This window comes from Pectinophora gossypiella, chromosome 5 (assembly GCF_024362695.1).
Source record: "Pectinophora gossypiella chromosome 5, ilPecGoss1.1, whole genome shotgun sequence".
Classification (NCBI taxonomy): domain Eukaryota; kingdom Metazoa; phylum Arthropoda; class Insecta; order Lepidoptera; family Gelechiidae; genus Pectinophora; species Pectinophora gossypiella.
In genome coordinates this window covers 17,382,550-17,408,512 of record NC_065408.1, presented here as the reverse complement: position 1 = coordinate 17,408,512, position 25,963 = coordinate 17,382,550, and the positions used below count along the sequence as shown (strand labels likewise).

Below are 25,963 nucleotides of genomic sequence, written 5' to 3'. Positions count from 1 at the left end.
TTCTTTTCGTGAGATGAAATGCCAAAGATCACAAACATGACAGTGTGAAACCAAAAAATGTAATGGGAAACAAGTCACCGATCCAATCCACTGAATATTATTTATATCTGCCATACAGGACGAACGTAAAGGCAGCAATTAATACATGTCTGCTCGCACTGCCTAATTAGTGAGCGCTGTGTAGCGGAAACCGGAGATGGAATGAGTTATTTGCGATTGTGTCGCTGTACATGCAGTATGGATGTCGGGTGATGTGTGATTGATGTAGTTTTGGATCTTTATTTGGTGGCCAGTCAGTTTCGTTGGCTGTTTGAAGTGCACAGGAGCAGTGTTTCGAATTTCGAATTTTCCGTTTGGCACAAAGTTACGCGTTCTGATTTATGTGTGGAAATGAAAGAGCTTCAACGTCAATTTTGGACAAGCGTAAATTGTAACTAGACGATACAACATGAAAGAATACAGAACCTGGTTGATCTTTCAAAGCAGTCTTAATTGATATAAATACGAACGAATTCTAAAATGAAGTCAGTATTTATGCAGAATCATAACTCAAACGTCGCGTCCATTGAAAAGAGATTCAGAAAAAGGCAACATTAATTAAACTTGACAAATCCAACTTCCCATAAAATATAGAGTTGTATTAACCCAGTCTTACGCTTTTATCAACAACCGTTCCTTTGAAAGAGTACACCGGGAAAAACGACGAACAAACATCTCGACGGGGACTTGTGTTGCAATTAATAAATGTCTGTCGCGCTCGCTTAATTAGTCGCACTTTGTGTCGCGCGGGTTTAAACAAATTTGTGATTGCAATTGGGTTTCACACTAGCCAACAAGACACAGACCTTTGCAAAGAGCAACGGCACAACGGAACATTGAAAGGTTTATGATTAATAAATCAAAATTGAAATTTAAGAACAGTAATCTCACTTCTTCTTCTATCGTGTGGGTTGTGAGGTGGATTACCAACCCCATCAACCCTGGTGTCAGGGTTATTATTGAGCCGCCAAAGACCTCAGACATGGCTCATGTAATGACTACATATTTACATCAGTAATTAGTAACCAGGACCAATGCCTTAACGTGCCTTCCGATCTCACTTTCGGACAATTAGTTGATCAGCCTGTAATGTCCTAACCAAAATAGCGATTAGAAAGTAATTTTTGTGGTATGTCCCCACCGGGATTCGAACCCGGGACCTCCGGATTGTGAGCCCATCGCTCAACCACTGGACCACGGAGGTCGTTAACTCCACTCCAGATACGATTGAATACCAAGAAATTATTTCTTATATATCGGCTAGTGTGTAACCTCCAATCTGCGAATGCGACTCTCGATTCGCCACACTGCTAAAGGGACATGCATTGACGCTTTGTTGGCGTTGTCTGGGCTTTGTATCGCGGACACGAGAAAGCTTTTGTTAAATTAATGTCGTAATGGATTCCTTCACTTACATTTTACTTAATATAATAGGTTATATTGTAAGTCGGTAATACTCTGAGTGATTGGCAGGTGTGTCAGGAGTAAATGTTTCTGTTTTCGATTTTAGATGGAAGGTAAATGTTAAAATTATAACAGAATTGTCATTTTACCATCTGCATCAATCAATTTCAAATAGTAAAGTTCCTGACAAGAACTCTAATATTGTTATTTAAATAAAGAAAGGTGTTCATCTTTTTGTTCTGATACTTCCTCTTTAAATTGTATTTTTTTAATAAGCTTTAAGAATATAATATTGTTAAGTAAGTATATTTATCTTTTAGATTATTCTGGGTACACACGCATATTATTTTCAACTTTACCTTTACATTCGAATTCACCGTTTTCAAAATGTAGTTACCATTCGAATTCGATACCGAGCGATATTCTCGATTTTATATTTCCCATTCTAGAGTGCTGCCGCTTATCTCACTGCCAGCCACATTAACTTTTATAGAGCACAGAATCGGGCGTTGCGCGAGCGGCAATCGTAATCGTTCGTTCGATTCCACAGATGAACTTAGCCTAGGGGTAGACTAGCTTACGGGAGAAATTAGGGAATAAAGTTCTGTCTCTTCTTTTCTTCTTTATTAGATCATCATCAGAGTTTCTTCTGAGTTTCTATCGCCCTTTGGTTGGGTAAAAGAAATCGATGACAAGAAGAGCTGAACTGATTTGTAATTATTGTGTATGTACTATGACAGAATGGTTGATGATACAAAACCCCGGCTAAGTAGTAAATGCCATTTGCGACAAATCTACTAGTAAGTCACGTCACAAAAATGGAACAGATGATACAAAATTGAAAATTGCACCGAAGGAAGAATAAATGCAAAACAAAATGCTTTAAATAATGAACTGGTAACTAGGTGGACACAGGTAGGTACTAAAAAAAAAGATTCGTATTTCGTATACAATTCGTACCATTATGACACTGAAGCTATTTCAAAGTAGACGTTCTTGAAGTTAGGTAGTGATGTAGCATAACAAATTTTATAGTTCCACGAAACATTTGGCCTGAATTATTATTGCTAACTTTTATTATGATGATTTTATGACATGTTATATGGTAATGAGCCACGTAGTGGAGTATGTTCCATACCCCCTTTCCATCAAGAAGGAAAGGGTTGTACTTAAGAGTTGTACGCAGATCAGGCAATAAGCTTATTTGTTATATGTTTATATGTCAACGAAACAAAGTCGATTTCCTTTATGTTTTTTGAATCTATGACACGCTTATCTTCTCAAGCCATTATACAGAGTGTTAGTGATATCGTACCAAAAACTTTGAGACTTTTAATTCAGACCATGATTCTGAGTTGATATCAAGTACATTTTTCCGTCGCAAAAGTATGGTACTGAAAATTTTTAAAAATCACAAAAAAATCATGACTTTTTCTATAGGAAAATCCACTTGATCATCTCAGAATCATGGTCTGAACCTTCCCTCTCAGTAGTTGTTACGCTGTCACTAACACCCAGTATAAAGCCAACTCAACAGATTTTTACTTCATCTCTAGCCAAGTCATTTTCCTTCACTACATCAAATAGTACATCGGTTCCTTGCCTTACATTTACGATTATGATGCTTGCAAATGTTCGGGAGTGTTCCGATACAACATGGTACCACCAACCACCATCACGTGTGTATTAGTCACCAGGAAGTCTTGGCATAAGTGTGTGTAATGTGATGCGGAATTTGAACCGGTCGTTAAAGGACATTTGATAATCCTTTGTTAATTAAAATGGTGTAACTGTCGGTTATTTATAGCCCCACCGTTAATTATGGTAAGTGGATAAACTGTTGAGGTAGTTTTAGGTCAGCGTGGTATTATGTAAGTTTATGGGCGTAATAGTCGTACAATTGGGAATAGTGGAAAATGTAAAACAAACAATAGTATGTGCATGCTCAAAGATGAGGAGAAAACTATGAATTTTCATTTCCAAGCTGCAATAAAAGATCAAAGAAGAAAGAAAGAAAGAGAGAGTACGTAAGCAAAAGAACTTCATAATAAAAATAGAAAAACAGGTGAAGAAAAATATTACGGAAAAGCTAATCTAGAAAACGTGATGGAACAATTAATGTTACCGTATGTTCATGGATAATGTTATCACGAGTTACCGAAGGACAAAAAAAAACAATAAGATAACCTCATCAAATTAAAACCATGGTCAGTACTTATAATGTTATGATACCGTCTAATTGAACTTAAAGATTACTTGTATTTGAGGCCAGGAAGTAAAATAATATTTTATAATGAGATTAGTATTACAAAAGCTGTTTTAATCTTCAATATTTTAATAAAAAGATTTTTCCGAGCGCTTGTTCTAATATAAAAAATAAACCACTTCTAAATGCAATTTTAAACACTTGAAACTAAATTGATCCATATTTTTGTAAATACACAAGGTATTTGTATTTCTATAGGAAGGAATACATGAGAGTTTGTAACTGATCAAGATTTGCGATTTTCCAAGTCAAATCAAACATCCTTTATTGCACACAACAAATAATTTAGCAACAGTACAAATGGGTGGAATTTTCTGTAAGGTTATTAAATTTCATGATACCTTTCTACTTAAGTTTAAAAAAGAAAATGAGCTAAACTATAATGCTAAAGACGAAATGTTTAGAAACAAGCTTCGTAGATCATCAAACCGATTAAGGCAACTCGATGGGTGGCAAAAACTTTGACCTATATAGGCACGTGTTTTTAATAATTCCTTCATACCATTGTTTGGAATTGCGGTTTCGACTAAGTGTGGTTTTACAATCTTATAAACTTACAATGTAGCTGAAATTTATGGGTCGTAAAACACGGTTGTGAAATTTGGAAGTTGTAATGAAGAGAATGAGGCATGAGAAGCTGAAATTAGTTTCTTGGGACTTAATGAGTGAAACGATGCTAAAGATTATTGTCTGTAAGATCTGTCTATAAGAAATAAACGCCCTTAATATGTTGTAACCACTGATGCAAATTCTACACGAATAAATAAAGTTGCTGCTGTAAGAAAAGGAAGAAAAGAACTCGAAATAACAGGAAATTACTCACCTAGCTTTGGAAGCTGGGTTATTTAGATGATAGATTAAACAAAGACATCGCTTTTGATATACTATTATCCATCATTCATTATATTGTTTTAGTTGTGGACTAAACTAACGTCAAAGCTTAGATTCTTACTAAGTGATGCGTAACACTAGATGTGCCAAAAATAGTGCCTCACATTTAAATCTGTGACTTAATCTAAATAGGCACATCCTCTAGGGTTCAGAAGCTAATACCTAATAAACCATTTTAATATCAAAATGTCAAGCTGACTTTGATGAGGTTAATTAAAATTATCGAAGCAGATATTCTACTGAAGTTGAAATTTCTACCCAAATGGGAATTGAATGTGGAACCAAGAGTCAAGATATTCTTAGCTACGAATTATGACTCGCTGGGAGTAACTAATTACTTGTTAAAACTAATTAATGAGTAGCGTCGTAGTATGAAACTTTAATTTCAGTTCCTTTAGCTCTTCTAAAGTTCCTCTTGGCGTTTGTAGTTACAGAATTATTTCGGTCTGCCATTTTAAAGCTACTTTTAATGTAAGATGTGTTTAAATTCACTAAGAAATGTATATGAAATGACGTCTTCCAATATGCCATTTAAAATGTGCCATCACAATATAGGTGAACACCTATATTTTTGTTGGTGTTACAGCAAACTACTATGGTTTTTGAAATTCTTAACTCCTCCACATTAAAATGATCACTCTTGTGTGTAAGATGCACTATAAATATATTTGTTAATTTCTACAATTACATGAGATTTATTTTCTTCTTCTTCCTCTTCGTCCACAAAATGTTTTACTATCGGATGAAATGTCACCGTTTTTAAATTGTTATGTTTAATTAAACCTAATAGTATTAACCATATAACATTTATACATATATTTAGATAATTAAACGAGAAAATCTATAATGATGTCTAGCTTTAAGAACACCGAAACTACGAAACTTATAAAGAACATTGATTTTTTTAATAACAATAATTACTGTGAACTTACTTGCAAAGTAGCTCGTGATATAAGCAGATTCCCTTCAGCAGATATGAGCACATTGTGGTCTTGCTGCAATGGCGCTCCATGTTTCAGCCACGTGACTCGTGGAGAGGGTGCAGCGGCTGGAGGTGAGCATCGAAGAGAAGCAGCGGATCCGGCTTCCACCGATGTTGGTGATGGCGTCACCGTGAACTGCTTCTTGAGGTCTGTTGGAGAAGAATTTAAAAGTTTATGATGGGTTTCGAAGGATTTGGTTAAATCAGAACATAATTTCACAAGGGACTCAATATCGATATTAAACTATTTAAAGGATGATACAACGCTATAAAATTGTTATGGTATTGGTAAATATTTTGGCGGTTTTTGCAATAATAGATATTTATTTACAATTTGGAATAGAAAACATTCACCGAAATATATTATTAAGCGTCAGTGTCAATGAATTCATCCTGTCCATCATATTTTACGTTGCTATTTCTATAATAGAACAATTTGTTGAATAGAATATTACACAATTCATACAAAATGTACCATCATACAGTGTCAATAACAATTTATAAAATAACATTGTATAGTTTCAACAATGCTGCCAAACCGACAGAATAGGAGTAATTCGATAATTGTTGTTTTAAGGATGAAACCAGCTTTATTATTGTGCAACTTTTCGGGTTGGATACAAAATATTAGCGGTTAGCGGTAAAGATTCACCAAGCTTTAGAAACTGCAGAAAATTTAATAGGGTGCTACTATTTTACGATAAACGATTATGCAAGTAGTTGATCGATATCATGATCACTTTAGTGACGTCGTGGTATATATAAGCAAATCTATTCAGATTAAGACGGTTTGGTTTTATTTTGATTTCAAGAAAGGCGTTATTCTGTATTCTTTCGCATGTTTCTTTTTGTGTGCATTTTGTACTTATAGTTTGGAGATCGATTTATTGACCTTCAACAAGTTTAGACCAACAACGTGATAATTACGATGAATAAATAGATCTAATTTCTGATTTGGTTAATAAAACTTGCTAAACAAAATACCTGCTTAAAAATTTAATATTTTAGTCGCTAACGCGTATATTCTTATACCACTCAGACTGTGTCTTCTCATGTCATTCTTAATAAAAAAGATAACGAGATGGTCGTCGATTGTGTAATTTGAACAGCTTCCACCCACAGCATAATTGTTGTTAATTAAACTATTGACCAAACAATACTGATTAGTTTGTCAACAACTTTTATAGACAGAGCTAAAATTCGTGTGACTTTTAGCAGCATATTCTGGTACGGGTGTAGGTGTCATGAAATAAGCTTTATGTATTGTACATAATAAGATGGAATCATACAAAAAATCGCTTCGTGACAAAAAACAAAATTTTATATTTTATAAGAACTTGCAATATATTATGATGTTTACGTTGAAATTAACAACATCAATCAAAAATGCTTTGATTTTATTATGTAAGAAACTAATGTAGCACTGCCTACAAATACTTTGCTATCAAACAGTTACTAAATACAAAAGCTACCAAGTACTAGTACTAGTAGTTATAAGTAGTAGCTAGTACAATGTAGCAACGACGATGCACTGCCTATGATTGAACGTCCGGAATCTACGTAATGTAAAAGCTTTAGACTAAGCCTGTGTCAACGGCGAAGGTAGCCTCTGAAATACAGGAGCTTCATTCGAATATCATCTGTATAGAACATGATCTAACAATGGACGTCGATTGTGGTCGATGTTCCGAAATATTCGTCTTGTAAGCTGAATAAGTCGTACCAGAACAAAAAGCGCATATAAACACCTGAACGCGTCATATGATTTTTATTCGCTGCCACTCCTGCATAAAAGCATTAAGTATTTCAGTCCTAGTTTTTAAAAGAACATCAAAATCCTCAACAATAGCAAGAGCATTCTGTTTCAAGTAGTCTTTCTTGAATAAGCAGCTTTATTTCTTACTGATATTAAAACCGGCTGGAAATATACCGAGGAAGAAACAGATATTATTTTAAATTACTCGCAACTTTAGACAGACGTAGGGGAAAGAGGCTTTTATAGTACTACTGCTGATATTTGTCTACATTATAGGTATACTATAGTAGAATGGTAAGAATATCTGGACTATTAAGCGTAGTTCAACAAAGGATAATCAGGCATTGATATACCTAGGTATACAGGTGAGCCGTGACAGCCTAGTTGCAAGAACGCTAGATTCTCACTGTGAGGTTGCAGGGTCGAATCCCAGCACGGGATTCGAATCATTCGAATCCATATTTGGATTATAATGATTATCACGTACTTAGCGGTGAAGAACAACATCGTGAAGAAACCTAGATTCCCGAAATGCGTTTCGGAGGTGTGTGACCTAATCTTAAAATAAATTGGGCTGGTTTTGCCTTCGCTGATTAGAAGGTAAGACAGGCAGTCGCTTCTGTAAAAACCGAACTTGTAAAATGTTCAGGTTAGGTAAGCAGACACTGTGCAAAATGGGATTACGCTAAGCAGGTGATGAGGCATTGATGTAGGTATGAATATTTCAACAAACATTAAGGAAACAAGTATCTAAGTTGACTTTTAATTACAATGTGCTGATTTCTGGATACAAGCCTATCCGAGGTACCTCTGACTACCCCAATTGAGATACAAATTACAAACGTGAGCTATATGCAGACACAAACGTATAAATCTTAATTTCTATCTTTTCTTCTTGTATTCCTTTTCTTTGTCGTTTTTTTAGTTGATAAAACATAAATTATGCTATGAATAATTTCACCGCAAAAATATAACTGAAACAAGCAGGAATGCAGTGGGAAAACTATGACAAACTTTGGAGTGAACTCAAATGTAGTGGAACAGGGATGGAGCGGGAGGCGTCGGCGAAATAATTCAATGTTAACTGCTAGCAAATCCGTACAACGTTCAGCCGTGTTTCGTATGAGTTCAGGTAGCTTGCTAGAAGAGCCTTCAAATACATTAAAAAATCTAAAATTCGACTAAGTAGTTTTCGGTGACATTAAAACAAGGTGGGTAAAGTCAAAACGAACAAACTAATGACTTCTTTTTTTGTTCTTCTTTCGATTCTTAAGTAGTTTCTAAAGGCCGGAACAAAAATAAAACATTATTAAGTGTTTTTTTTTGGCACAATTATGAGTCTACGAAAACCCGTCCATTATAAATCAGACTTCGCCATTATAATTCGAACCCAACTCATCCAGCACATGTTACGCGTCCACAGCGCCGTAGGTACGAATTTCGTAGAGGAAATGAAACGTAGTCGGTAATTTATTGCCCTGCGCCGCTACCGACTGCCTAACACTTATCATTTATACCCATCAGTAGTTTTAAACCTGCAACGTTGCTTTCATTCTTTCCCAACCTTTGTTTGCTTGCAATGCCGTCAGTGAATGCGAAAATAGTTTCTAAAGCTTGAATTTTCTTGTATTTTTCATTGTTAGTTTTATTTTCTTTAGTGCTATGAAGTTGTTGTCGTTTTGGATTCGTATTTTCTTTTCCAGTTGCTATTTTGTTATTCGTTTATAACTCACTATCGAGTACTTTATTTTCAATTTTTTTAAACTTATGTTTATAGTTTCTCATTCACGATTGCTTAACAAAAATATGTTAACAGTTGCAGATTCAGTGTTTGGTTTGCGTTTGTTTTGAGAAATTAATATATTCAACAAACATTACTTAGATATCACTTCAACCCAGGCTACTCTTTCACGCCTCAAGATTCAGCTTATTGTACAAAAACGGCGCTAATCCTTGGAAACTTCTAACAGTAGCCACCTATGCTACCATTTTCCCTAACACATTTCACCAGCCTACAAAAACTGAATAGCGCGAAAACTAACAAATCACCCCGCTTTTTCCACCGTAATGTTCTGGCAAAATAGCGCTTCAGCGCTGAGTGGTTTAAACTGAGTGCAGCTATAAATTTGCTGCACGCTCCATTACTTGCACACGTCCTGTGTCTTGTGCTATGTTTTATTGCTCGCTTGATCTGCATTGTAGGACTATTTGCTAGCACAGCCTGGGCGCATCATTAGCTCTGTATGTTAACATGCCGCTTTGCGTATGAGCCGTTTATTTCATAGCTCTTACAAGTACTGTGTGTAGTACCGGTGTAAATTTCCTGTTATTGCCAGTTTTGTTACTGTTTTATTGTCAATTATAAGTTTTAATTTTCTTCCTTACAGAAATGGGCAGTCCGTTATATTCATGAATGGCAAGAAGCTCTCAAATCTATATGTTTAGTTTTTCGAACATACTGAACGTTTTCAAACACTTTTGTGTTAATTTACTCACTTCTCTTAATATATTTTAGTTAAAACGTGATGTGATATAACGATGTCTGTATCTGCACCAAAGTTGTTAATGTTATTAAACTCTCAAACATATGCTATCTGATCAATCAATTTCTATCAACGTCAAACGATTTGATGAAATCAGATCCGATAAAGTTCGAGAAACAAATTCGTCATCAATAAACGGATTGATGCTGTCTACCGATATATAAACACATCTAGCAATTTACTCACCGGGTTAGGCGCCACAAGTCATAATAAGTAATTACATCTTAGCAAAAGAGCTGGTGTTACAGTAGTAAAGCAAGAAATTTTAGACCCAACCTAAACAAGACGAATATAAACATGGGTAAGTGAAAGCTGCCGGCTCAGCCAAAACTCATAAACGTCTAAATATACTCCGAAACAGAGACATCCACACTCAGTCCTAATTGTACAGTACGGTGTAACACAGACGCTTTAAATTTCGTTCCTGACAGTTTTAATTGTTCCCTAAGAGCTTGGAATACACGTTGCTATTAATGATTATACGGAACTCGCGCGTGGTTTTACATAACTATAAGCTATATGCTCAAATACATGTTCTATTTACGTAGGTTGCGTGAAGGGAAGCGTAGCATATGAATAGATTGTGGTAAGGCTTTTGTTGGAATGAAATAAATTGTTTTATGTGATATATTAGCGCGGCGCAGAAACAAAAAATGATAATTCTGTATACATTTTGGTTGAAGTGAGCGTGGATTTAGACACAAGAAATATAACTGAGGAATGAACATATATATTTGTTCGCAAATAAATACAAAAAAGATAGAAACGTACCTATGCATTTATCTTCAAACGACTTATCACTCTTGGTACCTACCCTGATCGCGAGTGAGTTTATTAGTGTGCATACAAAACCCATTAATTTATTTACTCATTAAACATAGACATGAATAGAGACCTTACGAAATGCTGTTAGTACCGTAAAAGTGTCAGGGTAAGTCCAGCAAGATTTACTATTACTGAGTCTGTATGTGACGTCTTGACGACTGTTCGTATTTACATCCACTCGCGATGTTTTAATGGATCACTAAACAGTTTTGTTTCTTAATATAGCAACACTTGATCCTTGTCTACCATTAAGTTCACTTTTGGTTCTTACTTATTTTTTTTTTCGTTTATCATTTCTGTCTTTCGGATTACTAGCTTTTTTCTGCAGTAGCATTATTTACATTTAAATCATAGATAGCAATTAAATTACAAATTATTCATATATTTATATTATTATAAACATGTTCTGTTATCGGAGAGACTGGACGTAGCACACACAGGACCGCGGCTTGTGAAAAGACATAAAGGAAAGATTAAGTGGTCTAGGGATAATAATAATAAGTATGGTTTTAATTCTCCTTAGGTACGTACATTTATATTTTTGGTGTTTTACCACTTTGGGCACCATCACACTCACGTCAGACAGAGTACTGCGGGGCGGAAGGCAAGAGGATACCACTGCCCTATTTTTCCCTAAAAAAGTAGCATGGAAATTTCTACACCGACAAGAGCCTGGCTCTTAAATTAATAATGAATTACTTAACGTTTAACTCCATTATCAAAGTTTGTTTTACTACTTACTTTGAGTACATTTTTGATTGATTCGTTCTTTATTTCAGGCTTTTAGTTTACGTTAATCATAAATTCAATTTTATTGTTCTCCATTAAGTTCGCTGTTGAAATCGACTGTTCGGCCGATCGATGTATATTATACAGGGTGTTAGTGACATCGTAACGAATACTAAGGGGTATGAATCGACAATGATTCTGAGTTAATAACAAGTGGAATTTTCCGTCGCAAAATTCATGATGTTTTTTAGTTTTTTTAATTATTTTTAATTCTATACTTTTGCGGTGGAAAATTCCACTTGATATTAACTCAGAATAATGAGCTGAATCATCCCTCTCAGTATTCGTTACAATGTAACTAACACCCTGTATAGTGTTGGGTCAATCGAAAATCACAAGTAGCATTCATATTTACGTTACACAACGCATAATAAATTCGACAAACGTTCGACTCGACGTTTATTTAATATGCACAGAAGATTTACCTTCAAGCTTTGAATTTAATCGCGGCTGCCATAATGGATTTTATGAACAATAATATTTATTATTATGAATGGCGCCATACATCTTCGTTATTCAAGAATTTGATACAGCATTCATCTTCGGAATTGGGTGTATTATAAAATTTGTTTCGTGGTTTGGACAGGGTCGGATTTGAAAGTATCTGGTGTTGTATTATGAATATTCATATATAAAATCTATCTACTGCCGTTTAATATGTATATGATGACCTTCTGTTTTTGTTTTATGACAAAATTGACAAATATCAATTATAGTGATGCCCCGTCATAATGCTTAGATAAGCTATAACACACTTCTTACAATAAAAGGTATTATGGTTTTTCTCATATATTTTTGTTATTCAATGCGGCAATGCAGGACGGAAGAGGCGAGTCACAGGGACTGTACTATAGTACTATTCAGAGGCGGAGGACAGGAGTCCTAGTACGGCTTTGAAATAGACTACTCTGGGCGCCATCCCACTCGCGTCAGAGTACTGCGGGGCGGAAGGCAAGAGGGAAACCACTGCCCTATTTTTCCCTAAAAATAGCATGGAAAATGTTACACTAACAAGAGCGTGGCTCTTAAATTAGTGATGTGATTTTCGTCATTACGTATTTTTTTAGTAAGATTTTCATTTTTTTTTTGACAAATACTTAAAAGCTAATTCCAGTAAATATACTTAAACTTATTTTTAAATTACAACGAACTAAAAACTCAAATAAAATGCTCCTTTTACTATCGTTAGTATAGCCTTCGCTTTTGACCCTAGCTTAGCTACAAAATTAACATACCAAAAGCAATTCCATCTAACTATGTTAACGTTTTCATACAGCACATAATCTTTGTGGCCCATCTTGAAAACAACTGACATGTCTTAAATAAGACGCACCTCGGATAGCGCTCCACGGGTCAAGTGTCGACCTTACGGCCTAACGCCAACCCTGTCGGAAACGTTAGTAAATTGATTCTTGTGCGACGAAATTGGTAGACAAATTGAATATCTAAGACGGCTTTTGATTGTAATATTCCTGTCACAAGCCCGCTTCTTTATTTTTATCGGAGGAAATATTGAAATGAAATTGTTTTCGTATTCAAATAAACACGAATGTTATGAAAATTGGTTTTTCTTTGACGCTGCATCAGCCGGAGAAAGTAGGAATTATCTTGTCGGTCCTAGTTTTGTGTTATGCGTACTTATTACATACGTAGATCTATGTTCATCATGCGTACAGTCATGAGCAATTTCATGTACCCACTTTAGAACCCTGTCGCACGATAGTGAATTCTCATTCAAATAGGTATGATAATATTTGTCATTTATTGAGACTTACCTTTGAGGATACAGGAATTATGTTATGTTATAATCCGTGGATAGCGTTCGCAGCACAGACTACATTTTAAATCTGGTAATAACTTTAGTTTTCGTTTTGTAATAAGACAGATAATGGCTCCAATTCCTGCAGACACCTCCTAATTTTATTTTAAGTTATTCCAGTCACTTTCTTATCCGCCGAAGAGGAAAGGGACGAATGATTGACAACTGTTAATTTTAAAATAGAGGAATAACCCGCGCGAATTCTCTCATATGCAATCCGTTTAGCGTGTGCTGTTAAAATTTTGGAAGTATTTTTTAAATGTCTGCCTAAAATTGACGTGTTATTTAAGTTTCATAAAATTTATGCCTGTGGATTAGCCGCCCCTTTCCTTTTTGTTGGATAAGAAAATTACAGGCGTAACTTAAAATAAAGTTAGGAGGTTCGAACCCGGGACCTCCGGATCGGGAGCCCAACACTCAATCAATGGATCACGGAGGCTGTAAATAACGCACACAATAACATCAGACAATATTAAACAAATCTAGTATGGAACCACCTTCAAGCTTTGTTAGCATCTGTTGTTGATTTACGAAAGGTTCCCAGTACAACTCTCAATTGGGTATACATGGTCACACAGATGTTAGGCTCAGGTTGAATCTTTGTTTGTTATCTTTGTGAACTTACATCACTCAGGTATCCGAATGTAAGTATTGTGCAACAGGACATTGAGTTCCGTTTCTCTACACGCACGCTTCGAATTAAGGGAAGAATACTAAACATGATCAGCAACACAAAGCAGGTCCCAGTATCGGTCCTGTCCTGTACTGGTGGAATAGACTTATATTAGATTTTTTGTCTCTAACCAGCTTGGGGGCTAAAATGCCACATTAAAACATAAAATGATTGTCTTGATGTATACAGTTGACGATTCGAAGTGTAACTATGTTAACAATTGTAAATAATTTGACTTTCTTACGAAGCGAAACTATAATCTACACCGTGGAATTTTTATGTTTATTCTTACGTCTATTTTTTTTGATGTGACTTATTGTAGATTTGCTGCAGATGGCATTAACTATTTGGCCGGACAAATAGGGAGCGCTGAAGTTTCTCACCCGGTACAACGTTTAAGACAACAGGCCTGAGGGTGCCCAGTTTGGCTCTTACGTCCAAGAAAGCAATATTGCTATTGGACATTTGTTCACTTTGTGAACTAAAATATGCGCAAATATCAAATATCAATATTGCTTTCTTAGACGTAAGAATAAACATAACAATTACACTGTGTCGATTATAGTTTCGCTTCGGAAGAAACTAAAATATATATCTTTATTCCATTGGTAACATAGTTACACTTCGTATCGTCAACTGTAATATACACCAAGACAATCATTTCCTTCCACCTTCCACACAATATTAAACTCGGAAAATAAATACACACGGCAATAAAACGTAAAAGAAAAGAATCAAATCTCTTCTATTTGACTTGACTCAATGAATAAACCATTAAAAAATTAACACAGGAGTTTCCCGAACAGATATTCAAAATGAAATTCACGCTTCCAAGGACTTGTGAAATTTAATTTGCTATATTTTTTATTATACTTTTCCCCGTGGAAACGAAAGAAGTTTGTTTCGAGGAAAACGGTGTCTTGTTCGACCAGATTAGAATGAGCTTTGACGAATTAAATTGGAAAACTGAAGATAAGAAGATTTAATATAAGGTAAAATTGAAAATCGAAAAGAAGGATTTAAGAAATAAACTGGTAGGTACACCTACATGATGAAAAAATAAATCAACGAAAAAAGTAGCAGAGTAGTTTTGAGACGGAGAATTTTGTACCTTCTATATTCATTGAAGTTAAAACTTATCAAGCCTAAAACGGTATAAAACTAAATAAATACTTAAACTAGCGGCACGCTATGATAGCCACTTTGACATAAAGTACAGAAATTTTCTCCGTCAATACAGTTAAATGTAATACGTATTTGTTCAATTAATATGAAACTTAATGAGCGGGACAAGTGTCAAAACGCTCATAATAGCGTGCCGCTAATAATAAGTACCTTATTATTTTGAAAACAATCATTATCTATAATTTCTTTACAAATTATAATTACCAAACAGAACAAGTAATTGACTGACGTCTGCTTTCAAACTAGCTGAATCACCAGACTTGTTTTATAATCACCTACCTAATTTAGTCGCCTGTCAAGTAAATTAAAAACTGTTTCACTTTCTGCTTGTAATAGTTGTTGAGATTTTGTTAGGTATAGCCCTAAACTTACTTATACCAAGTACTTATACCATAATTTACAACTTATATTACAACCATAACATTTTACTACTCTTACTTATTGCAAAAATTTACACCCAATTTGGATTATTTTAAAATCATTGGTGTAGATTTTTATATTTTTAACTACATTTTTTTATCTGTAACTGCTTTAACCCTCAAGGATATTAGTAATATTTTACTAAATGCAATGGAAATGCAGCATAGTAGCGAAGGAAGCAAAAGCAGTTGACGTATCGTTCCGAACTTGGTCCAACCCAATATAGGGCAGTCTATTTTGTGCCCGGAAACTCTCAGAAATTATGACTTTTGATGAAATGTTGCACCACGCTTCAACGGAAATATCGGTTTTCGAACCGGTTACAAAATTGAAGTCATTGACGTGTTTATTGGAAACGATGTGCTGTTAAACCGATTTATTGGTGAATATTTTTTGTTTACTGTAAAAATGATATCTCACGGTTTTAGTTACACTACTAGTTGTCACAAATAAAATTTATCTGTTCCGATAGATCTGTGAATTATTGTAACAATTTCTTCTGATCAAGTGGTTATTTTACAGTTTCAAATTTCAAGTTATATTGGCTTCCAAAAGATAATAAATCAGTAAGATACGAAGTAAACAGTGAAGTGTAAAGTTTCATTAATATCGTATAAGTTTCATTAATAGCTAGATGGTGACGGTGGTTATTGTAGTGCAGATTGATCTAGAGAATTGGATCTTTGCGGCCACGACCTAATTAGATCCATTATGGCTGGAGAGTGCAATATTGGATACAAAGACATAAAATACATTTTTATGAAATAGATGTTTCATTCATAATTAGGAGACAAATGGAATGATAGAATGTTCTATGATATCTGCCAACCCAGACGCGTTGTAGAAGCAACTTGAGGTATCTAATCCTTCCAATGTGATGAATTTATTACTGCAATGAACTGGTTATAGCGTTGAAGGAACAATATACTATGTAGTGAAATTTGATAGGAATCGACCCCCAAAAGAACGCGGAGGTTCTAGTTTTTAATAACAGAACTTAATCGTTATAAAAAGACTCGCGCCTAATCTACTCCTATATAATTCAACATAAGCCATTTTCAAATACCAAGTGGCTGAAACTTTGACAACGCGTAAGACTCAACCCCAATAGAGGTTATATGAGGTTAGGTACGTCATAAACTTTGCGTGTGTGTTTATAAGAACTTTGAAGTGCAATGTTTCATGCTAGATAAGGAATTTTATTTAACGGCGCTTACCGCGCGTCATAAAGTGTTAGGAGCTATGAAATTCATAATGAAAATACCACTTTGTATTATAAATACATTGTCACTGCGGTTATTCGCAGGGTAATTAGTGCACGAATATTATGTATCTACTAATTACGATATTAAACTCGTTATTTCTATACTCCTATAGTATTTGCACTGATAATATATCATTTGGGTCATAACTAGTCGTAGATAAGTAATGTCGCTGTACTTAATCTTCAGTTTTCCCCCATTTCTCAACTAAAGTGATTTCCATTTTGCATAAGACTTAGTTCTAAGTTTACTACATTTACATAGTGAAAGTAATACTCACATGCTAATTCTACAACAGCTGGTTGACTGTTGATATTGCCCCTACTACTCCAAGCGTAACATGTGCACGAGAAACGATCTTCCCCAAAGTATTCCTCCAACTGATCCCTTGTCACGTTACATTCGGCCTCGACAATCCTCACTCCGGACTGAGGATCAACAAATTCGAACTGTGTACTCGCAACCGACCGAACGCCATTGCACATAAAGTACACTTGCAAAGCACTTGCTGCTCGACATCTCAAAACAGCCGGTTTATTCCGAACTACATACGCATGTTGAGGTTCCAATAGGAACATTGGCAGGTCATCAGTCGAACTTTCGAGTAAATGATCGCCGCTTAGAGAAGGTAGTTCAGCATCTTCTCGATTATGTTCATGGTCATCCTCTTTATGTTCGTGATCGTAATCTTCTTCTAAATAGTCTTTGTGAGGAGGTGGGTTGTTCTTCTCTGAGTTGTAAGGGTCGAAAGCTTCTACTCCTGCGGGGTGTGCGTATTCTGGTCGGAGAGGAATGGGCGGCGTGGAGGCCATAGTACTTCGGTCTGGCTCCGGTGTGCTGGATGGTTCTAAAACAAGAGATAAGAAAATTAGTATAGCTAGATTTACTGTATAATTCTTGATAGACATCGCTATCAACTCTATCCATGTTAAGATTGCAACTCAAGTGTGACCGCAGATGTCCTTTCGATAATGACGAACAGATTTGATTTGAATTATGTATTTAGGCAATCGGCTGATATTTTGACACTAATATCAAACGTAACATTAATCTTGGAACAAATATCAAGAGTGGCTGCGGGTTGCCTTGCGGCTGTGCCCATACCTATTTGGATAAGGGAGTCCCTTTGTATATGTACCTATATGCATTATCGTTCTATTCCTATCAAAGCCTAAAAGAGAGTTCGATTCCAGGAAGCAGTCGGCTGTAAAAAAGCCATAACCCCTTTGCGCCAACCTCAAATAAAAGGGATAAGGACAGGAAAATGAAAAATTACTTATACGTGTACTTTCAATACATTTGCATTTGAAATCTTGTTTGCTAATAAATTCATATGAACGTAATAAAGCTTGTGTTTTGCAAACCGACTCTATTTGAAATTCCATTACAAACAGATGCTTAGTTTATGTATTAATGATCTCAGCTGTATTTTATTTGCGTCCCTATATAAATGTTAATTGCAATGTTAAAAGTTTAGGATTCTAACAACTTAACTACTTTTGTTTAAATTCCTTTCAAATCCTGTGCATCATTTAATATCCCCGTCATTTAAGTATCTACCTAAGGTAATAAAATTAAACATGCCACAACACGTGCTGCTATAAGACAAATCGCCTCACTGATCTCTTAAACTCCTTCTAATTGTGAACCGTTAAAATATACTCGACGTCAGTCTAAATAAACGGCAACTCTCATAATAACATGTACCCTACACATCGATTTCTCCACGCACCTGGCTTGACGCCTCACTCGTGCCTATTTACACGCAAAACATAGATATTTGGATACCGCTCACCCTACTTTACGAGTACCCCACCAACCGAACCGAAATCTACCTTAATTCCACGCTCTACAATCCAAACAGATTCGTGTTTGAAATTTTAAGTTCCCTTACCAGAATTTCGCTAAGAAATTGCTATCAACACATCAGTATAAGTTACACTGTAGACAGTGTTGACAGTAATACCTCTACTATTATTTGAACCAGCAAATACGAAAATAAACCGCAACGGAGAACTGAGAATAACATAATTAGTTTCACTTCCGCTCCTTATTTCTATTTCCGAGTTTGGTAGGGCATGTTTCTTCGGGGATCTATTTTTCCTTAATAGGATTTTGTTTGCTGTTTTCCCTCTCGTTGGTGCTTAGAAGTCTTATTAAAAATCATTAAAAATCCAATTTTAGTCGTTCTCAGGTAGTGGTACAAATATTTCCGGGAAATTACTTTGACGAATGCTTGAAAACATTTTTGATGAAATCATTTGCTGTTCAAATTCAGAATTTATGATGTTAATCGACTTCTCTTTCTTGACTTTTTGGACATAGTAAGCGGCTAACAAAAATCTCTCGCAGTCCCTGTAGTCGATGGTCGCGTCGCGTGTGATGTTAATAGAAATATTTATAACAACACCTAAGTATGTGATTCACATCAATCCAATTACTTTTGAAAACTAAACGAAACGGAAATCTCTACAATTGGGTCAAATAACGCAAATAAATTTATGTTCTAAGCAAACTATTTGTTGCTATTTAACCTTAGTCCAACATTGACTCTCATGTTTACAAATTAAAAGACTGCATTCTTGACTTCATTATGGAACGATAAAGCGATCCATTCCTAACAGCCTATCGACCGTTGAAGCATTGGACATCTAAGGTAAGTAGAGTCTATTAAAAGTGGTAGTTATTTGGCAAATCAATTCTTTAATTTTTGTAGCAACCGTGGTCTTTATTTAAATTTGTAATTTTAGCAATATTGCTAGTTGCTATGAAGACGTTGTAACTTTTTAGTTTATTTAAACAACCAAGAGGGTTTAGTTGTGATCGACTTTTTAATTTATATGACAGCTGTCAATTTGTAAAACTCTTAAAAGAGATGGTTCTATTTTTGTCTGTACATGACACAGGTATTTTTTTAATTTTTAAGGTATTTATATTTCTGATGTAGCTTTCCATTTGTCCGTCGGTGGATGTCAGTGACGTAGGTCAATTACACATTCTGATGGTGGTGCTACGAAGCATTTGATTAGAACCTGTTTATCCCGATCCCGTTCGATTGTGTAACCCAAGCGTCAACTTTAATTGGTTTTTAGTGGCTTTGATTAATAACAGGTTTATTCGGGTAGTCCGGGTTGTTAAGCTTGTCGTTTGAAAAGTTGTTTTCTTTGTAATTTTAATTGAATTATCCAATGTCTCTTTTTTCTTTTCGATCGTGTTTTTGTTTAGTAGGCTAGTTGACTCAAGTTATGTCGTCAGGAATATTTTTTTTTACTCCGGCAAAGAAATTGATGTCATGTTAGTGATATTTAAATGTCTCTTATGACAAGTGGATTTCTTTTCCTATATAAAATTTGTCTATCTTATTTTTTGTGGTAATATGCCATTTAATTTAAGTTTCCAAGGTTTAGATTGACTTACTTGATTCTTATCATCAATTATTTTGCCATATAAAAAAAGAGGTAAAACAATGTAACATGAAATATTTTCTACCTCTATCACAAAGTTACATAGTTATAGCATCAATAAATTATACTTTCCTATCTCTTCACCTGACTGAAAATTGATTACAAGTAATGAGCACGGTCTCAAATCAATGCGCACGAGCAAACCAACTACTTGACAACGCGCAGCTTTTATCCCAAATTTTAATTAACGTTTGATGGATATTATCTCTTACTGTCTCTCAGCTTTCATTTGGTATTTCGTAATTGGGGTCGTCCTTTATATCGGTTCACGCGCTAAGTGCTAAGTGTTATCGCTATGACGAAACTCCATTTAGAAAATGTACAGTTACGTTGCATGAAGTCACGACGAGTTGATTCGCTACTTACACAGAGCACGGAATGAATTAATACACATTGGAGTAATAAATAATTTTAATTTGAATGTCTATACGTATAGGTGGGAGGCTCGTTACCTTTTTTTTAATTAAGATGGGTTTGCTCTTGACCCCATTCTTTCACGAGGTAAAGAAGAGGTCGACGGTGGAGCGAGCTTACCCAAAAGATGCCTATTCACCCATGGCTTAAAGGACCCCAGGTTACAAGATGCAGGAAACACCGACGCCGGCTTATTCCATTCCTTGGCTGTGTTTTTGTGCCTACATTTTGATATTGCAACTCCCATACCAAAAGTGGCTGATTGCAAGTTGGATTTTGAAAACTTATAGCTCTGCAACTTGAGATATCTGTATTTAAGAAAAAAAAGCTGTACTTAATATGCAATGTATTACAGAAATTTATATGTACGTCTCCTTATATCAAACAGCATATCAAGGTGTGTGGTGTGGGTTAACATAAGGATGTTTAAGATTTTGTATCACAAATTAGAACAATTCCTAAATAAATATTTTACATCAGTCCATCCATGCGTACAAATTCAAAACTTATTTTTAATCCAAACTGCCTCTCAAGAATACAATGACGACCACATAATATCAGTCAAACACGAATTCAGCTAGCATGATTTTTGTAAATTTTCGCTTCTACGTAGTAGCGGACGAGCGTATTGCAATTTGTAACTCTGTGGCTACTTGACTAACTAGCGGTTCTAGTTGCACTTGATGGTTTATTTTGGTTTACGTTTATGTTGATAGGTCAGAGTTTTCAAGTCGGAGATTCTTTATTCTCTCTCTTCTATCGTGTGGGTTGTGAGGTGGAGTACCAACCTCTCTCTCTTTGTTGATTTCAAATTATGAGTCGCTGTCAATATTATTTGTTGATAGTGAATTTATTATACTTACGTTAAACTTATTTATTCATATTTTGCATATGTTGTTTAAATCCGACATTCCTTCAATTTTAACCTATTTAAGTACTTATAAAAAAGATTCATAAACGATTTGTTTGAAGTTATGTTGAGATTATTTGTTAACATTGTTCTAATCTATTTCGGTATTACATTATGAAATAATATTTCAAATCCGGCATTCCGACTTTGTAAACTAAAACCTTAAGTATTCGACGACTATGTTCAAAATGAACAAGAATTCCAAATTAATCAACATTTCCAAAATCTCCAAAAATGTTTCAACAAAAGCACCGCAGTACCATTGTGTCCAATTTCTAGCGTATCGGATGAACGTTCTGGATACCGGACATTGATAGACTATCTTCCATCAATAAACTACGTCTCTATCGGGAATAACATCGGGTCTAACTTTAATTATTCGAATACCTTACAAAATGACAGCGGGAGTTATAGATATACTAGGAGTTTGGTAGCTTTATTTTGACTAGAATATCCGTGTGTTTTTGAAAGAACGTAACCAAAAGCACAGACTTAGCTAAAAGTTAATTAAGTATATTAACTGTCAATAATTCTACATCGTCGTTAGCAGATTTGTATCAAAATAATGTATAATTAAAAACACTCAAACACTCGAAAGTCTTGTGTACAATATCTTATATGTATTCAGTTGGACTTTTAGTATAGACCATCAACTGATTGATATAAAGTACAAAAGTTTTTTTTTTCTTTCGTGTAGGGTTGATGACTTCTTCTCTCGTGTGGGTTGATTACCAACCTCTTGATGACTGATATCACAGTTTTATATGCGTCTTTTAACGAATAAACATCTTCTTTCTTAAACTCTATATTGTCGTTATACAAGCGATCCTCATATATATCATTTATTTCCAATAAATCTCCAAAAGGGTGATTACTCTTACTCCATCTTATGCCTTATATCTATTTGGAGATAAGTTTAGTTTATTGAACCTACAATACTGCAACTATATTTTTTTCAAGCGGCTTCTTTTAAGCTTTAGCTAGTGATGTTACAATTATTCCTTATCCAAATCTTATATCTGATTGTCGAGAAAAATGGTCCGTCATTGTTAACATATTTGGGACATTTATTTTAAAGAACATTCCAATCTTAATGAATTGTTTGAATTGATAGTATGTTTAGATTATTTATTTAAGATTAAAATAGATTCTTTATTTTATTTTTTCACTTTATCTTCCCATAATGTTTTTGTTTCTAGAAATAATGCTTATGTAATGTTTATAATCTCAACGCACGTATGTTTTATTTGTAAAAAGATATAAACCATAAACGACGTGCCCAGTCTTTTCTATCTCTGTCCTGTAGCAAAATTTAACGAATATTAACTTCTCTCATAAAAAAAATTGAATAAGTTTTTTTTCCTAAATATCCGAGTGATCGCATCACTGGTTTTAACGACGGGATGACGGCAATCGGATGAGTTTCAGTTTGTTTTTAGCCCTCGTTAGTAGTCGGCTTGGAATCTGAACATTCATCAGCTCAAGCATATTTCTTGTGGCGATAAGACAGAACCCATTTACATTCATTTCTGATTTCTTTCAGCCGTGAATTCGGTTCTATTATGTTCTACACCAACAATGCTAAGGGCAATGATAGACGAACTGGATTTGAACTGCTTATTAATTTATTTTTACACAATAGAACAGAAAACAGACAGTAGAAATAATGTTAACGGACAACTGTCAAAAAATATCATTTTTGAATATTTTTCTTTCGATTATTTATATATTTATTATGTTCCCTTATTCAAGTTATTTTAATTCGGTATACCAGACAGTAGCAAATTGCAGTCTGAATGCAGTTTTTAGGCGTTAGCATAACTGCATTAAAAGTGCAAATAAATTACGTTTTAAATGCGCAGGTAGCCTGCATTCAATGTGCTGTCAATAAAACTGCTCGCCGATTGCAAGCGAGCTGAGCAGCATTTTGCTGTTTACCCCCCAAATTCCAATTGTGTAGAAGGCCCGCATTAGTCCATCTGTAACAGCCCTTAGAATTTTCCTTTTACATTCATTTGTGATTTATTCCACACGTGAATTTGGTTCTTAAACTTCTAACCAACACCACTAATGCATAGAATGCAGCTAATGATGCGGTGTTGATGGAATGGCTGTAAGACGTGTTAACAAGACAAGGGCATTGACCCCGTGAAGTGATTGATTTCGTAAATTTTTGAGCAATAGTTTGATGCCGTTGGTTTTGTATTGACATGTGTGCTGCTCTAGATGGTACACGCTATCGGTGTAGTAATGAAGAAGATGGATGGTAATAGAAAGCGTCGACTTCAAACGTTGACTACGGTATATTAAAACTAAAGGCACACAGAATTCGACTGATAGAGCACGTCAAATGGGTTGCACATCAACGAGATGCCTATTTCATTAAACCGGGTTTTACTTTTTAAAAATGAAGGTGTTAATCAACCGTCGCATCCTTTTTTCTTGCATAAGAAAATGACAGTTTAACTTGATATAAAATTAGGAGGTGTCTGCTGGAAGCTTACTAATGCTGAAGTAAGCTTAAGATACATAATTTACCGAAGAAAGGATTCCTTTAATCGATATATACATTGAATCCTGTTTGTCTGGAGAAAGAAGTTTATTATGTTCTATCTCCTACTAACTTGATACTCACTTAATAAGAAATCTCAAGGACTCTGATAAAGTAAGACAAAGTAACTTTTGGTTAAGTGATTGATAGCGTTGTTCGTGCTACATCGGTTATTGATGCATTGCCTTTAATTACAAGGTAAGCAAGTTCGAGTCCCGTGAGACTGAGAGCTTTTTAGAGATAGATACTACTTATTCCTTTATTCTTCTATCGCGCGGGTTATGTGGTTTATAAAGAATCTTAGCAACTTTGATATCAGTGTCAGGGTTATTATTGACACGCCAAACTAGGGATCACAAAGTATTTGGGATTATGCCCCGTTTGTTTATCTCCATCATGTTTATATGATTTGAACTTAGAACCCCGAATCGCCCAGCACTCAACTACTGAATTTTATACTTTTTCTTTATCCATAATCCAGAAAAGAAGGTAACAACCAACATTATGAATCCATCCGGAGATTTTAGATGTTCATACAAAAGTTTCTTTTTTATTATTTTAGTTTTAAAATTCTTTAATAAACCAATATTACTTACACAAGATACGAGTATCCTAAAAGCAATTAATAAAAGGGTTCATTACTCTTGAAATATTAACTGGAACCGAAATCGTAAGAGCAAGATAAGCGTAGTATTAAGAGGGGCTCTTAAAAATTGATTACGCGGCCAGCTCACACGTTTTTATCTCAGGAACATTACACATGCGAGTAGTAACACTAAAAGGGTCGATTGCACTGAAATGTATTCAGCTCTTAATGTTGGGTTTGGTTGAAGACTGATAAAGAGTAAAATATACATAAAAATAAAGAGTTTACACACGTACCACTGCTGGGCACATGGCTCTTTTGAATTCATCCATTCCGAGAGGAATTAATTCGGAGATATAATTAGCCGCGAGCGTTTTACCGCACGGATTATTAATTGGAAGACTTGTACATTTACCAGTGTTTTAATATAGCATATAAACGAGCATACAACGGCCTCTGTGGTCCAGTAACCTCACGATCCGGAGGTCCTGGGTTCAAATCCCGGTGGGGACACATCACGAAAATCACTTTGTGATCCCTAGTTTTGTTGTAGGACATTACAGGCTGATCACCTGATTGTCCGAAAGAAAGATGATCCGTGCTTCGGAAGGCAGGTCCCGGTTACTACTTACTGATGTAAGTTAGTAGTCGTTACATGAGTCATGTAAGGGGCTTTTGGCAGCTCAATAGTAACTCTGACACAAGGGTTGATGGGGTTGGTAATCCACCTAACAACCCACACGATAGAAGAAGAAGAACACAAGTATATAAATATAACTCAAATACTATGGATTCGAGTCATCAGACATGTGACAGTTGATATTGAAGTCCTCAAAATAGAACATGATGACAACCCTAACTCATCGCCCGAGAAGAAAGTCTTTCACGTTAGAGAGGACACAATCAGATAACTAAATGAAACGATATGCCTGAGGTGACAACCAGCCAAACTCTTAACCAATGTTAATTATAAAACAAAACAGAATCTGTACAACTGACTCTAAGTGGTACCAAACACGGAACCAATAAACAGAACCTCTAATGGCATTATATCGGACGTTCCACCCGTCTGTTTTTGTAAGAGATAAACGTTTATAAGTGTTTCATATTAATATAAATAAATCCAACAGCTTCATTCAGAAACACTACTTTTGAGATAAGTACCAACAACTACAAGGGTGGTC

General features: G+C 35.2%; 1 protein-coding gene across 3 annotated transcripts in view; it reads right to left on the bottom strand.

Moving 5' to 3' along the window:
* The window catches only part of LOC126367196 (netrin receptor UNC5B-like), a 195,949-nt gene that overhangs the window by 42,560 nt on the left and 127,426 nt on the right, over positions 1-25,963 (bottom strand). For all 3 annotated transcript variants that reach the window (XM_050010616.1, XM_050010615.1, XM_050010618.1), the window contains 2 exons: positions 17,135-17,701; positions 5,533-5,732 (listed from right to left, as the gene is read on the bottom strand). In XM_050010616.1, the coding sequence (XP_049866573.1) occupies positions 5,533-5,732; positions 17,135-17,701 (767 nt within the window). The remainder of the gene's footprint in view (positions 1-5,532; positions 5,733-17,134; positions 17,702-25,963) is intronic.